General features: G+C 39.1%; 1 protein-coding gene across 2 annotated transcripts in view; it reads left to right on the top strand.

The window, feature by feature from the left end:
- The window catches only part of AGPAT5 (1-acylglycerol-3-phosphate O-acyltransferase 5), a 53,946-nt gene extending 46,713 nt beyond the window's left edge, over positions 1-7,233 (top strand). For both annotated transcript variants that reach the window (XM_021551255.3, XM_085574602.1), the window contains 2 exons: positions 2,873-2,996; positions 4,713-7,233. In XM_021551255.3, coding sequence (XP_021406930.1) covers positions 2,873-2,996; positions 4,713-4,938 — 350 coding nt within the window. In that variant the 3' untranslated portion in view covers positions 4,939-7,233. The remainder of the gene's footprint in view (positions 1-2,872; positions 2,997-4,712) is intronic.
- The last annotated feature ends 5,092 nt before the right edge of the window (positions 7,234-12,325 follow it).

Raw genomic sequence — 12,325 nt, forward strand, 5'->3', positions numbered from 1 at the left:
TAATAAATTGCTTCAATAAGATTTTGTTTCTTAGCTTAATTACATAAGTCTTTTGGGAGTTAAGCTAATGTGAAATTAAGGGTCATGGGACCACCACAAGCCTTTGGAGGTTATGGTGATAAAATCCAGCTGTTTTTTCTCACAATCAAACTCCAATATGTCGTCCTTATCCAATGGTGTTCTTATGTGATTGCTGTAACTCTGTAGACTGGGGGAAGAAAAGTTTGGTTAGTTGCATTAAACACTGACATGAATTGGATAATTAAATATTAATCAATTACCTGACTTGGCTGACTGCATGTATTACAGTGTCATCTGCAGATGTCCTGAATACCCAGGCTTTGGATAAAAGGGTTTTGAATCAATGTGTGAGAATCATGACCTTCCCCAGGGTAGCACCTGAAGATCATACAGCCCTGAGTGAGGCTGAACTAAGTCAAACTCAAAAGGGAGGGTGAGGTTGTTGGAAAAAGCAGTGGGATTCAGAAAGGTGGGAAATAATGACAAAGTTTAGGACCTTCATATATGGGGATTCAATTTAGAGTGGCTGAAGAAGACCAAGGTGGGAAGTGGTAAGAATCAGCTTGCTTGGAACTTGGGCCTAAGGCAGAAAGCCAGCATCAACACTCAGATATTTGAGGGGATTTTGTTGTCTAAGTTGAATTGTAGAATTGCTACACTTCAGCTTTGGTGGGGGAAGATGTTTCTTTTTAAATACTTATGTCTTGAGTTTTGATTGGTTTATCGTTTTCCTTAATAATTTATAATTGAGTTATAAGTAACATCAGTAAGGACTTGTTTGTTCCTATGCAAAACAGCCCATGTGCTGTGAAGCAAAAGAAATTAACAGAATGTTTTAAGTATCTTTTAAAGCTGGATCTCCAGCTCTTACTGGATATGTATACCATAGATGCTTTTTATAGGAGCCTAGTAGAGAAAAAGACCAGATCATCTGGCTTCCAGGCATTTGTTTTCTAGATACAGTTTTGCATATTGTTAGAATGTTCCACTTAATAGGTAATGCCACTCAGAAGGGGATTTGTACATCATGAACATTATAAGCATTTAAGACATGAATAATACATCTGTAATTTTAAGATATTAATAGAATGCTTTTAGGTGCTCATATAGTCACTGACCTTCATGTAGTGGCCTGGATAGTATCCTTAGAGAAGCAGCCCTGCAAAATCCTTTCTTCACATTAAAGCAAGAGAAAAAAAATTCTTTTAGATAACATCAACTTCATTGTGGTTAATAAAAGCATTGCACATAACTCTGAAGAAAATGTGTACATGTACCATCATTCTGGACTGAGTCCTTAACTTGCCATCTTATACTTAACTTGCCATGTAATAGCTAGGAGAAGGTTCTACCAGAAACCTCTTGGCAGCAGCTGTGTTAGCTGCTCTGTGGCCAAGAGATGGAGATCATCCAGCTCTCCAGCTGATGGTGTGGGGCCATGTTGCTCTCTTGACACTGTGGTTCACTGAAGGGCTCTGTGCATGACGTCTGGACAGAACCACACACAGCACCTCACAGATTTCTGCATCCAAGCGCCTCAAGACCTTAGAGATCCCTTTATCTCTTCTCCTTCCCTCCCCCTCTGCAAGCACACACACACATTTGCATGAACAGGCTTTTAAAATTCCTTAAGGCAATTTCTAGTATGTGATAAGGACTGTTTTTACAGCAAAGTCCTTACAAATCAATAATCCCGTAAAGATGAAAAACAAATGGGGGATACCTGCTTTGGCAGACAACAATAAAGATGTACATGCTGTAACAATTTATTTGCACATCCATTCCTCCAGATGCCCCTTACAGTTACAGGTCAAAGTCTTCTGTGGATCTGCACTGCTGTCTGAAAAATGTCAACAACCTAAAGAGACCACCCAGTCTGTGTTACATTTTTTGCTTGTATGTATTGTAGGAAGGCATTTCTGGTCCATTTTCAAAATAGGATGACTATCCAAATTTCTGAGGACTTCTTTCCTCACATCATGCAAATCTCTGTCCAGGAATACTATGGTTACTGCTGTAACCCCTTGCTACTGATAAATGCAAATGTTACCAATACACACTGCACAGGATTTCACATTTACACCATGAAATACATTACAGTAATCATGCCCAGTATTCTTACCCCTTGTTAGTTGTAAGAAATCCCACAGTGCCATTTGAGTAATGGAGTTTTGTTTGTCCTTAATGCTTGCTCGGTAAGCTTGTCTAGGGATAAATTGAGGAAATAACGGCGCAGGGGGGCAGGGGAGAGGCGGTTTCCAATAGGGCTGTCTCAAGCTCTGTGAGACAGAAGAAAAATGAAGGGATACAAAATTAAAAGCAGCATTTTGTTCTGAGTCTTTTTCCCTATTACACTTTTTAATTATAGGTTATTGCTTTAACTGAAGCATACTTTCTCCTGGAGATACTTTGGAAAATCACTATAATTCCCATTTTGTCATCCAGCAACAAACAAAATTTAGATTTTAAAAAGGATAAGCAAGGAGGATTACTAATTTTAAACAAAATTGCAGGATGGATAACTTTATGACATCAAAGTTACTGCATCCCACACTATTGAGTGAGATTGCTGCTGAGGTAGAGGGCAATATTTTCAAGCACAGCCTTTTACAGTTAGCAAGGTGCAGTTTTGGACAGTTTTTCCATGTTGTACATGATAGTGGTCCACCATTTCAAGTGTGTAGGCCAGATGGTTTCTAAGTTCAGTGAAGTGCTCAGGATTTGAACATAAGGAGGGAAGTTTTTTGAGCACTGAAGTTAGGCTTCCAAAGCACTTACAGTCAGATTTTTTTGGTGCATTCATAACTCAGTGTTTTTGTAACTCAGTCATGTTGTTTTGCTCTCTTCTTAGAGTTTCTTTGTAAGGAATGCCCAAGAGTTCATATTTTTATTGACCGAATTGATCTGAAGGACATTCCAGAAGAACAGATGTATATGAGAAGGTGGCTTCATGAACGTTTTGAAATAAAGGATAAGTGAGTAGAAATATGTAGAACCTTCTGTTTCAAGAGTCTGTCTTATTGCTTTTATATTAATAAATATACCCATGATTTCTGTGTAGTGCCTGCTGTAGGACTCTGTGAAGAGGAGTGATGTTGGTACTCCTATTAATCTAATACAATATAATATAACCTTGGGGTTAAACCTTTTGCTCAGGAGGTTGGGATTCCTGAGGTTTTGACCTTCTTTAGATTGAAGAAGTGTGAGTCCATATTCCAGGCAAGGCCCATTCATCTGAATACTCTCCATTCATCTTCTTCATCTGTGCAGGAATGTAAGATGCCTGTGGTAGGCAAGCAAGAAAAAGCAATGTGATTCTGCCCTTGTAATCAGTGTTAAGTTGGAGTGATAGAGGGGCAGGTTTTGATCTAATCTCTTCTGCCAAAATTGTTTACAAATCTTTCCTCCAGACAGTGACTGGATAAAAATACAGTTAACCCCAAAATTCCTACCTTCACTGGGGAAACAAGGTGAAGTAGAAGTTTCATTTGTCCATTTTTGAATTATGGCAGAAGTAAAGTGCCTGACTTCCTCCATCATCTCCAGATAAAGTCACTAGTGAGTATATGCAGCAGATCTTGGAGGGACCTTGTTCTCCAGAAGGACTTTGTGCCTAAATGTAGGATTTAAGTACTTTTTGAGAGGATTTAAGTATTTTTTGAGAGATGATTGTTTAATTTGCCAGATCTGAAGTCCTGCTTAAGGGAGCTGAATCTGTTTACTTTCTAAATCCTTGAATACTTCAAGTGAGACAGAAATTTCCCTGGTTCTTCAGTTCTGTTGTGTTTTAATATTGTTCTACCAGTCTCACACTCCATGGAAGTAAAAAATGTGTTCATTTCTCCCAAGAACTTTGAATTCATTTAGAAGTTAATATGACTATCTGTAAACATGGCACTGTTACTAAAGTGTCTTAGACATTTAGGATCACTACTTTTGAAAAATAAAAAGTCTGAATTTAATTTAAATAGATAAGGAGCTGATACATAAAAGAAAAGCCTGTCCAGTGTTTATCCCTTTAGTTATCTAGTGAAAGTGAATAAAACTGAATCATCCATGTGTCATTTTAAGGTCCTGTTCACTGGAACATCTTTCCTGGGTCTGAAGCAGTCTGTCGGGCAAATTTAGAGATAGTTAAAATAGAAATAGAAATAGTTAGAAATAGTTAAAACCTCAGAATTTCCAGATGCATTTATTACTGTTTTTTAAAACTGGGAGGAAAAACGTTACTATTAACCCAGTGATGTAGTGTCTTGCTCTTGCATGTTTAGCTTCCAAGATATTCAGTGTATTGGGTGTCCTTGTTACTTATTAATTTATTTTATGACGATAGTTCTTCCTCCACCTTTGGTGCTCAGTGTATTGTTTTGTCATACAATATTGTACAGTGTTCTGGGCTTTTCTGCTGAATGCTGAATAAAATAAATTCTTGTCAACTTTTATATTCACTGTTGCAGTTGGTCCACAAGGAAAATATGGCTTTAATGCTTACAAGGGTTCAGGTTGAGTCTTTTGACATGCATCATATTTGTAAGGTGTATTCATTGTTTGAACTTGTACAGAGGAGCTGCTACATATTATGAGACCATTTACTAAAAATGTTTGGTTAGAAACAGTTACCGGGTGAAAGTAAGTTTGCTTAAAATGTCTTACTGTCTGACTTTGACCATCTCCTTTTTCTCTGCTTATAGGTTACTAATAGAATTTTATGATGCAAAGGATTCTAAAAGAAGAAATAAGTTCCCTGGAAAAAGTGTTCATTCCAAACTAAGCCTCAAGAAAACTTTGCCATCTTTGCTGTTCTTAGGTGGCCTGACTGCTAGTATGCTTCTGACAGAATCTGGAAGGAAACTATATGTAAAAACATGGATATATGGAACTTTAATTGGCTGCCTGTGGGTTAGCATTAAACCATAAGCAGATGTTAATCTCCAATCAGTGAAATGTGCAGTCTTTTCTTGTACATTGCACCAAATTTTTTCCTGACTTTATAGAAAAAAGTGTAAATAAAGCCTTATTGATCGAATATTGGAAATAATAGATTTTGTGACTTAAGCCTCTGTGTGGTTGGTCTGGGGAAAATAAATATAGATTTTCAAATTTGCTACTGATTTTTGCTGGAATAATGACAGATAAACCGAGTCATATGATAAATTGCTTTCCCCATGAACTAACATCTATCTCTCTCTGCAGATTTGAAAAAGTATGAGTTATGCATAAGGGTGTCTTATGTGGACCTGTGAATGTATTTACAGAGATTAATTTAGGGTATATATTTATTCTTCTGATATTCATGTTGAATTTTTGTTACTCTTTGATGCATTATAGCAGCTCAGTTGCATCTATCCCAGCAGTGTCACAACTAAAATCAAAACTTTCCTTTTTTTTAATTTTGTTCTTCAGTTTTCACTAAATACTGTGTTCTTTAAAAGGGACTGTGTAAGCTGGCAAATCATGAGATGTTAACAGAAGCAGAATAAAATGTTCCTGAGAACTATTGTTCATGGGGAAGAAGCTCTGTTTATCTAGTGCATGATTTTTGATTATATTGCAGTATTAGGTGATTATTTTATATATGCAAAACATTAAATTGTACCGAGCAAACAGCTTATTTTGCGCACCTTGCATTTGTGCATAAAAAGAATGTGTGCAGTGTAAGGAAATGTGAAGTTTTTGTTTCTGTCCAGAACCCTTGTAGCCTCCCTTGTGTCTGCATTACCCCTCACACCACAAGTGTTCAGCTGAGCTCACACTCCTCCATGGGTACGTGCCATAAGCAGAAGTTTCCTGTTGTCTCATGATTTTCTGGAATCAAACCTTGTAATCTGCGAAGTGCACAGAATCACTGTAATGAGGAACTTTCAGGTGTTCCTGGGAAATCTGGAGCGTGTGCCTTTCCCACTAACCTGATTTAGCCTGGTGTTTCATAGGTTGGCATCTCTGTGCTGTAGTATCCCACTAGATTCTGAGTCATTATAGGCCATGCAGACTGCACTTAGGCTGAAGTTATGGGGTTGATGTGTATGGTTTGCACAGTAGATAATAGTCAATGAAATGCATATCCTATCAGTATTTCACCTGCTTGAAAATATACTATAAGAAGCAAAATCAACAAACCCTATGAAAGTCTGTGATTCCCAAGGCTGGTATCTTTGCTGGGGAAAGCCATTTCCTGATTCAAGGGAATCTGTCTATATGTACAGCAATGGGGTAGGAAAGAAGAAGTATTTTATCTTCTTCCATTAGGGAATTGGACTCCCTGTATCAAAATTTAAAACCTAGAGAATATTTTTATATCACACTTGCAAGCTTTAAATGTGCATCTCTTTCTAGCTTCAGTACAATTTGTCTTGCTTTTGGGTCCATTGTGAGTTAAACATCTCTTAAAATTATATCTCAGTTTTTCAGATTCCACTATTGCCAGTTAATTAAAGGTTTTACCATGTGGGGTTGGTTTTGTTTTTGTTTTTCAACAGAGTGTTACAGAGGAATTACAATTCCACCTTAAAATCATTCAGTACAACTTTCAGTTTGCAGTTCTGTGTCCTTCCATAATGGATTTTGTCACTGGAGTTATTTATATCAGTGATTGATTCAGGATATGTTGATGAGCCATTTTTAAAACAATGACTGGGAACAATGTTGAAAAACAGTATTGTTATGAGGCTGTGAAAAAAAAAAAAAGAAAAAAAGCCATTTTATGTAACAGTCAAATGTGCTTACATGTAGCTCTTCCTATTCTCAGCTGACTGTTACCAGTGGGTATAACGAGAAGGCAACGTTCCTATGTTAGTGTGAGTTTTTTCAGTCGTGGAAAGAAATTTTATTCTGACATGGCTAAAATTCTTTGTAACAGCTAAGAATAACATTTAATTATACATCAAAAATAAATGCAAAATGCTTAATTCATTTGTAGGAAAATAACTGCTATTTTGGAGAGCCTAATTACATGAAATATTGGATCTCTCTTGCTGCTTAAGTACCAGGAATATAATTAACACAGTGCAGCAAACAAACAGGATGTTTATTTTGAACCTTATTCTCTATGTTAATTTTTTTTTTCCTTGCCATTAATTTATAAAGTTTTGAAACTGTAATTTGCTGATGTATTTGGCATTGGGAGTATCATATGCTATTTCTAAATATGCACTGATATTAACTTGAAATATTTCTTCATTAAAATAAGAAGAGCCAATGCTCATTCAACTTTTCTGTCCTGCCTGCTTGTTCAATTTTTTCTGCACTTTCATGTTTATAATTTGGAGCTGTTCAAACAAAGGCTGCAAGTATGATTTTAAGACCCCAGTGGAAGGACTTGTGTGAGAAGCAGTCAGCTGAAAGAAAACAATTTTGTCTATTTTTCCCATGCAGCCAGAAATGTGTTGGAATTGATCTGTGCTTGTTCCAATGCAGCACACCGCCAGATCAGTCGAATGGCAATAGCTTTTCACCCTTGAGCACCAGCACCATTTGCTGCTCGTTAATGATGTTCATTAGTGTGTAGGACCAGCTTCTGCCCAGGAATTGGTCTCAGTGGCAATGAGCCTTGGCCTGACAGCACTGGCAGAGTGTGGACAGACCCAGGAGCAGGGAAGAAGTACTACAAATAAATACCTGAAGCATGTCATGGTAGCAATGCCACCAAAGTTGTAGTGATGTGTTAAATCTCAGAAGGACCTTTATGTTCAAAAACTGCCTTTGCCAGCTGTATCAGTGCCTCTGATAAGAGCTGTTTCCCTCCCACTCTGTTCATATGCACAAGCTGTGTGTAAAACTTGCAAGACCACTAAATGCTAGTTCTACAATGACATCCTTGGGTTTACTTTGAGGGAAGGAATTCAGCTAAGCAAGTCTTACTTGATGGAGAACACAAAAAGTGAAGTGACAAAACATTTCATGATACTGAAGAAAATGCCTGAAGAAATGACTGAGGAGGACACAAAGGGCTCCACCCAGATGCAGTCCTTTGCTAACTCTTCTGAGGCTTTTTGCTGTAATACTTGTTTTTTCTCCTTTCAGTCAAATGTAGATACTTGTAAAACTTCTTTTAGTACTTAAAAGTTGGCCCCTGATTTTTTTGGTTTTTTAGCATGCAGAGAATGTATATACTTACTTCAAGGGAGAGAGAGGTAACTATTTTGTGTTTGCATAATGAAGAGGACCATGACCAGGTTTGGGATTTTTGCCTTCACGTTAAAAGTGAAAAAGATACTTTTTCCCATCACCACCTCCAAATAAAAAAACACTTATGACAGAAATTTCAATGCAATAGAAAACCAGATAACAGGTTCAAGATCTTGGCACCTACTTTAGTAATGCTTTTCCATTCTAAATATGGCAACCAGGATTTGGTCCTAACCTGCAGTTCTAGGTTACTTTTTAGCAGAGTGGCTCTGGTGGCAGGGCTTGGAGCAAACACAGTGGGGTTGCTCTTTCATTTTCATGTTCCTGCATATCCCATCAGTTTGGAGCCTATGGTCCCAGTAAAGTGTGCTGTGCAATTTGCAGAGTATAAGATAAAAGAAGAAATTGTTACTTTAGTTTCTATAATAGCAAAAGTCACACAAGTGAAACACAGAATGTTCAGAGAAGGAAAATGATCTGAAACAGATATTCAAAACATCAGCTCCAGTCAGGCATGACCACTGATTCCAGGGAAAATTTGTTTTCTGTGTGAGGACCAGTTTTCCTGTCAGCATGGTGAATATTTCTCTCACCTGTCCAGTTCCAGTCCCAGATCTGCAGCCTTACCCTGGGCTGACTGTGGTCTCTTTTTTCTGAGTCCTTCACCACTTTTCAGACTGATGCAAATCTTGGGTTTCCTTAATTCTTCTGGAACCAAAGAATTTCCCTATTTGTTTTCAGCCTGATAAACTGCTCACAGACCACTGCCACCCACGTCCTTCTAATATGTTCTCCTTTAGAGGACTGGCATTTGGTGGGCAGATGCCAGTGGAAAGGCAGGGGTCTGTTGCTGGCCAGCTGGAAGGAGGTGTTGAGCACTGAACCACTTGTTCTAGTGGAATACATCCCTGCCCGTAGCAGGTGGCTTGGGACTAGATGGTCTTTAAGGTCCCTTCCAACCAAACTACTCTGTGAAGTCTATATTGGCCATCTGAGATGGCTCTCCCTTCCTCCTGCCTCTGCCAGAGCCTGCTCCTTCATTGACTGGCACTTGACATGGCTTTGAGTAAAGAGCAGACAATCCTCTGAAAAACAGTGAGTTGTTCCTGGGTCATATTTGTGAAGTGAAAGCTCTATTAGTTAGGCTTGTACAAACTATTCCAGAGCCTTTTACGTTCTGTGGGAACTCTGTTTTTGAAGGACATTTTGATGCCTTTGTTTGTATTCCCTGTGTGACTAATTCGAACCAAAGCCATTTCAACCTGTTTGCCTAACAGGCCCAGAGAACCTAGAGAGGATGCAGATGTTCAGGGGCAGAAGTTGCTGCCAGTTTTCTGGCTGTGCAGTGACAGATTTGCTGGCCAGATCTGCTGGGCCCCTCACAAAACCTCTGTGGAAAACAGGTCCTCAAATCTGAGTCCCACCCTCACAGCCTGTGAGAGGCATCACCATGGGCTGCCAGTACAAACCATTTCAGAGTGGTAGGTCCTAACACCCACTTGGCTTGTTTGCAAGTATCCAGGATGTGCTGTTCTTTCTGTAGGGTTAGCTGAGCTTCATTGGTGCTTTGAAGCATGGATGAGCAACAAGTTGCAGAATTATGTGTACTCTTTAGGGCATCAAAGCCCAGTCACTGGGATGAGAAGGAGATACAGTCTCAACAACTCCTGGCCTGAAAAAGACCAGAGATATTTTACTTTTCCCATTATTCCATGCCCTCAGGGAGTCCTCAGTGCTATTTTCACCTGGCTAGGTTGAAAAAGATTTGAAGACCTACAGGGCCAGCATGACTACCTGATGCCAAAGGCATTGGATGGGTATGTGGATGTCTGCATTCAGCTTTGTTCCTAGGGCATTTCTGAACTGCCCTAGGAACAAGGTGGAACCAGAGATGGCCCACGGCTCACACCAGTCTGCAGGCAGAGATTACAGAGAGAGGAATAGGGGAAGGGTTCCACGCTAAAGAGCCATATTTTTGAAGTGCCTTTCCATGTTAGGAGTGAGTTCTGTGCATCATGGGCACCAGCAGATCTTGTTATCACTACAGTTGCTGTGTCCCATACTCCACACCAAGACCCTCCTTCCCTGTCTTTTTCAGGGACACTCGCAAAGGCTGAAATTGCCAAAGCAGTTTTGAATTTCTGGCTTTATTCAGCTCTGCAACTATTTCATCCAGTTGGGATCACAAGGGAAACAGAACTTAATTTCCAGTTGGCCAAGATGGGAGAGTTGACACTGTAATGATCCCAAAAAGTATCAAATGCTGTACAACATCATTAAGCACAAACAGAAGAATATGCAGATTTCTCAAGGCTGAAACCCGAACTGGAGGTATTAAGTTAAATCGCTTTTCATGCTGTATGCATTACAGTCACTGGTTAGGGCTGTCATGGTTTAACAGGCATTTGCATCTCCTGTAGTGTCTTATTACACTTTTAGCAGAAACACTATAGGTCCAGAAAATGTCATTGCCTTTATGTTAGTTTTCACCCAAGTCTTCTAAAGTTTTTAATGATAAACAGGCTATAAAATTTTGACTCCAGTCTGTATAATCTATGAGTATTTTTTGGCTTCTAGAAACTTTTTGGCTTCTAGAAACTTCACTTTTTGTCTCACGAAGTATAAAAAAAGTTGGTTTGACTTTAATGCCTTAATAAAGGATTCTTTAATAAATTCCTGTTTATCACAACGGATTGCATTAGTATGGTCACATACTGAGAGATGTTAAAAAGACTTTTAAAACACACACTGTTTTTATAGTCAGGAGAGATAAACCAAAATGCAGAAATACTTCTTTCGGGAATCCCACACTTGTAGCTAAGACTTGGTTGTAGTCGTAGGTGAATAACCTGGTTCACACAGCTGTTTAAAGACAGAGAAATAGAAGTTGTTGGAGAAATAGTGTTTTTATTGTCCAGAAAAGGAAAGGTATTCCAAAGAGCTGACAAATCATTCTGCATAACCCATAGTAGTTCTGTTGACACAGGATATGGTATTGTTTTCTAAGTTTAAACAGTAATAAGAGATTGTGCGTACATATCCTGATACTGTCAATTGTGTTGCTGACAAAATCACAAGAGATTCACAAAGCCTCAATGCTTAGAAGACATCCCCTTTTGCACTGCAGGGTTGGAAATGCCAAGTGGCTGCTGTCGCTAGCTCATCCTGTGTATCCCTTTGGAATGCTGGCTGCTGCTTTCAGAGCCTGTTTAAAACCAACAATCATTCTTGGCAGCACAAACACGTATGAAAGCAGAGGTGTGAACTGGGACATCTCCCATCACTGAGGATGCCAGGCACTGTGATAAAGCTTGGGCAGCCCATCAATTAGCCCTGCAGGAGCCAGGAGTGGGAGCTCAGGCCAACAGAGAGCTGCAGTCATGGTGAGACAACCACGTGCCTGTTTGAAGAGCAAGTCCCAGCACAAAGATGGGCACTGGCAGCACCACAGGCGTTACACCACGTGCATGGCAGAGGCAGTGTCTTCAGGGGCCACACCAGGCTCAGCTGAAGAAAATAGATACTTCATATTCCTTTTTTAATAGTAGAAAAAATTTGAAGTTTAAAAAAAGAGTCCTTTCTAAATTATATGATATCCTGGAAAGGAAGGAGTACTCTTGAACCCTCCAAGTTTGGAGTAATTTTGGGATCAAGTGATGCTACAGAATAATTGAATAAGGGTCTGCCAGGTTGCACATTCTCATCCCTCTCTTCTTTCTCAACTCAGGTCAAATCTTTCCACATGCAGTTATAAGCTTCCCTTATTCCTTAGATGCCTGACCTAAATTAAGCCTAGTTTGCAGAAGAATTTAGGACTTGCAGCTGCTGGAGAAGGCAATAAAAAGAACATGCACACATCACTATACTTGGTACAATGTTCTTCTTGGTTTGAATAATCAGGAAATATTCTAGGCTCTAGTTTTCTGTTTGTAATATGATGGCAGTGCTCTTCCTTGCATTTTAGAGGTATTCAACAAACACTTTGTTTTGTGCAGTTTTGGTGCTTTTTCTGTAATAGTCACTATGATAGTATCAGAAAGAAGTGCATGATTTTGTCTTCATAGCCAGGTTTATTTACCAAGGAGTCAGTAATGGATGGGAAGACCATCTGAGTGAGCTCAAGTGCTTAAATGAGCTCAGAATAACATGCAGAGAGGCCAAAATGAAATCCTTCACATTT

This window comes from Lonchura striata, chromosome 3 (assembly GCF_050655825.1).
Source record: "Lonchura striata isolate lonStrDom1 chromosome 3, ASM5065582v1, whole genome shotgun sequence".
Classification (NCBI taxonomy): domain Eukaryota; kingdom Metazoa; phylum Chordata; class Aves; order Passeriformes; family Estrildidae; genus Lonchura; species Lonchura striata.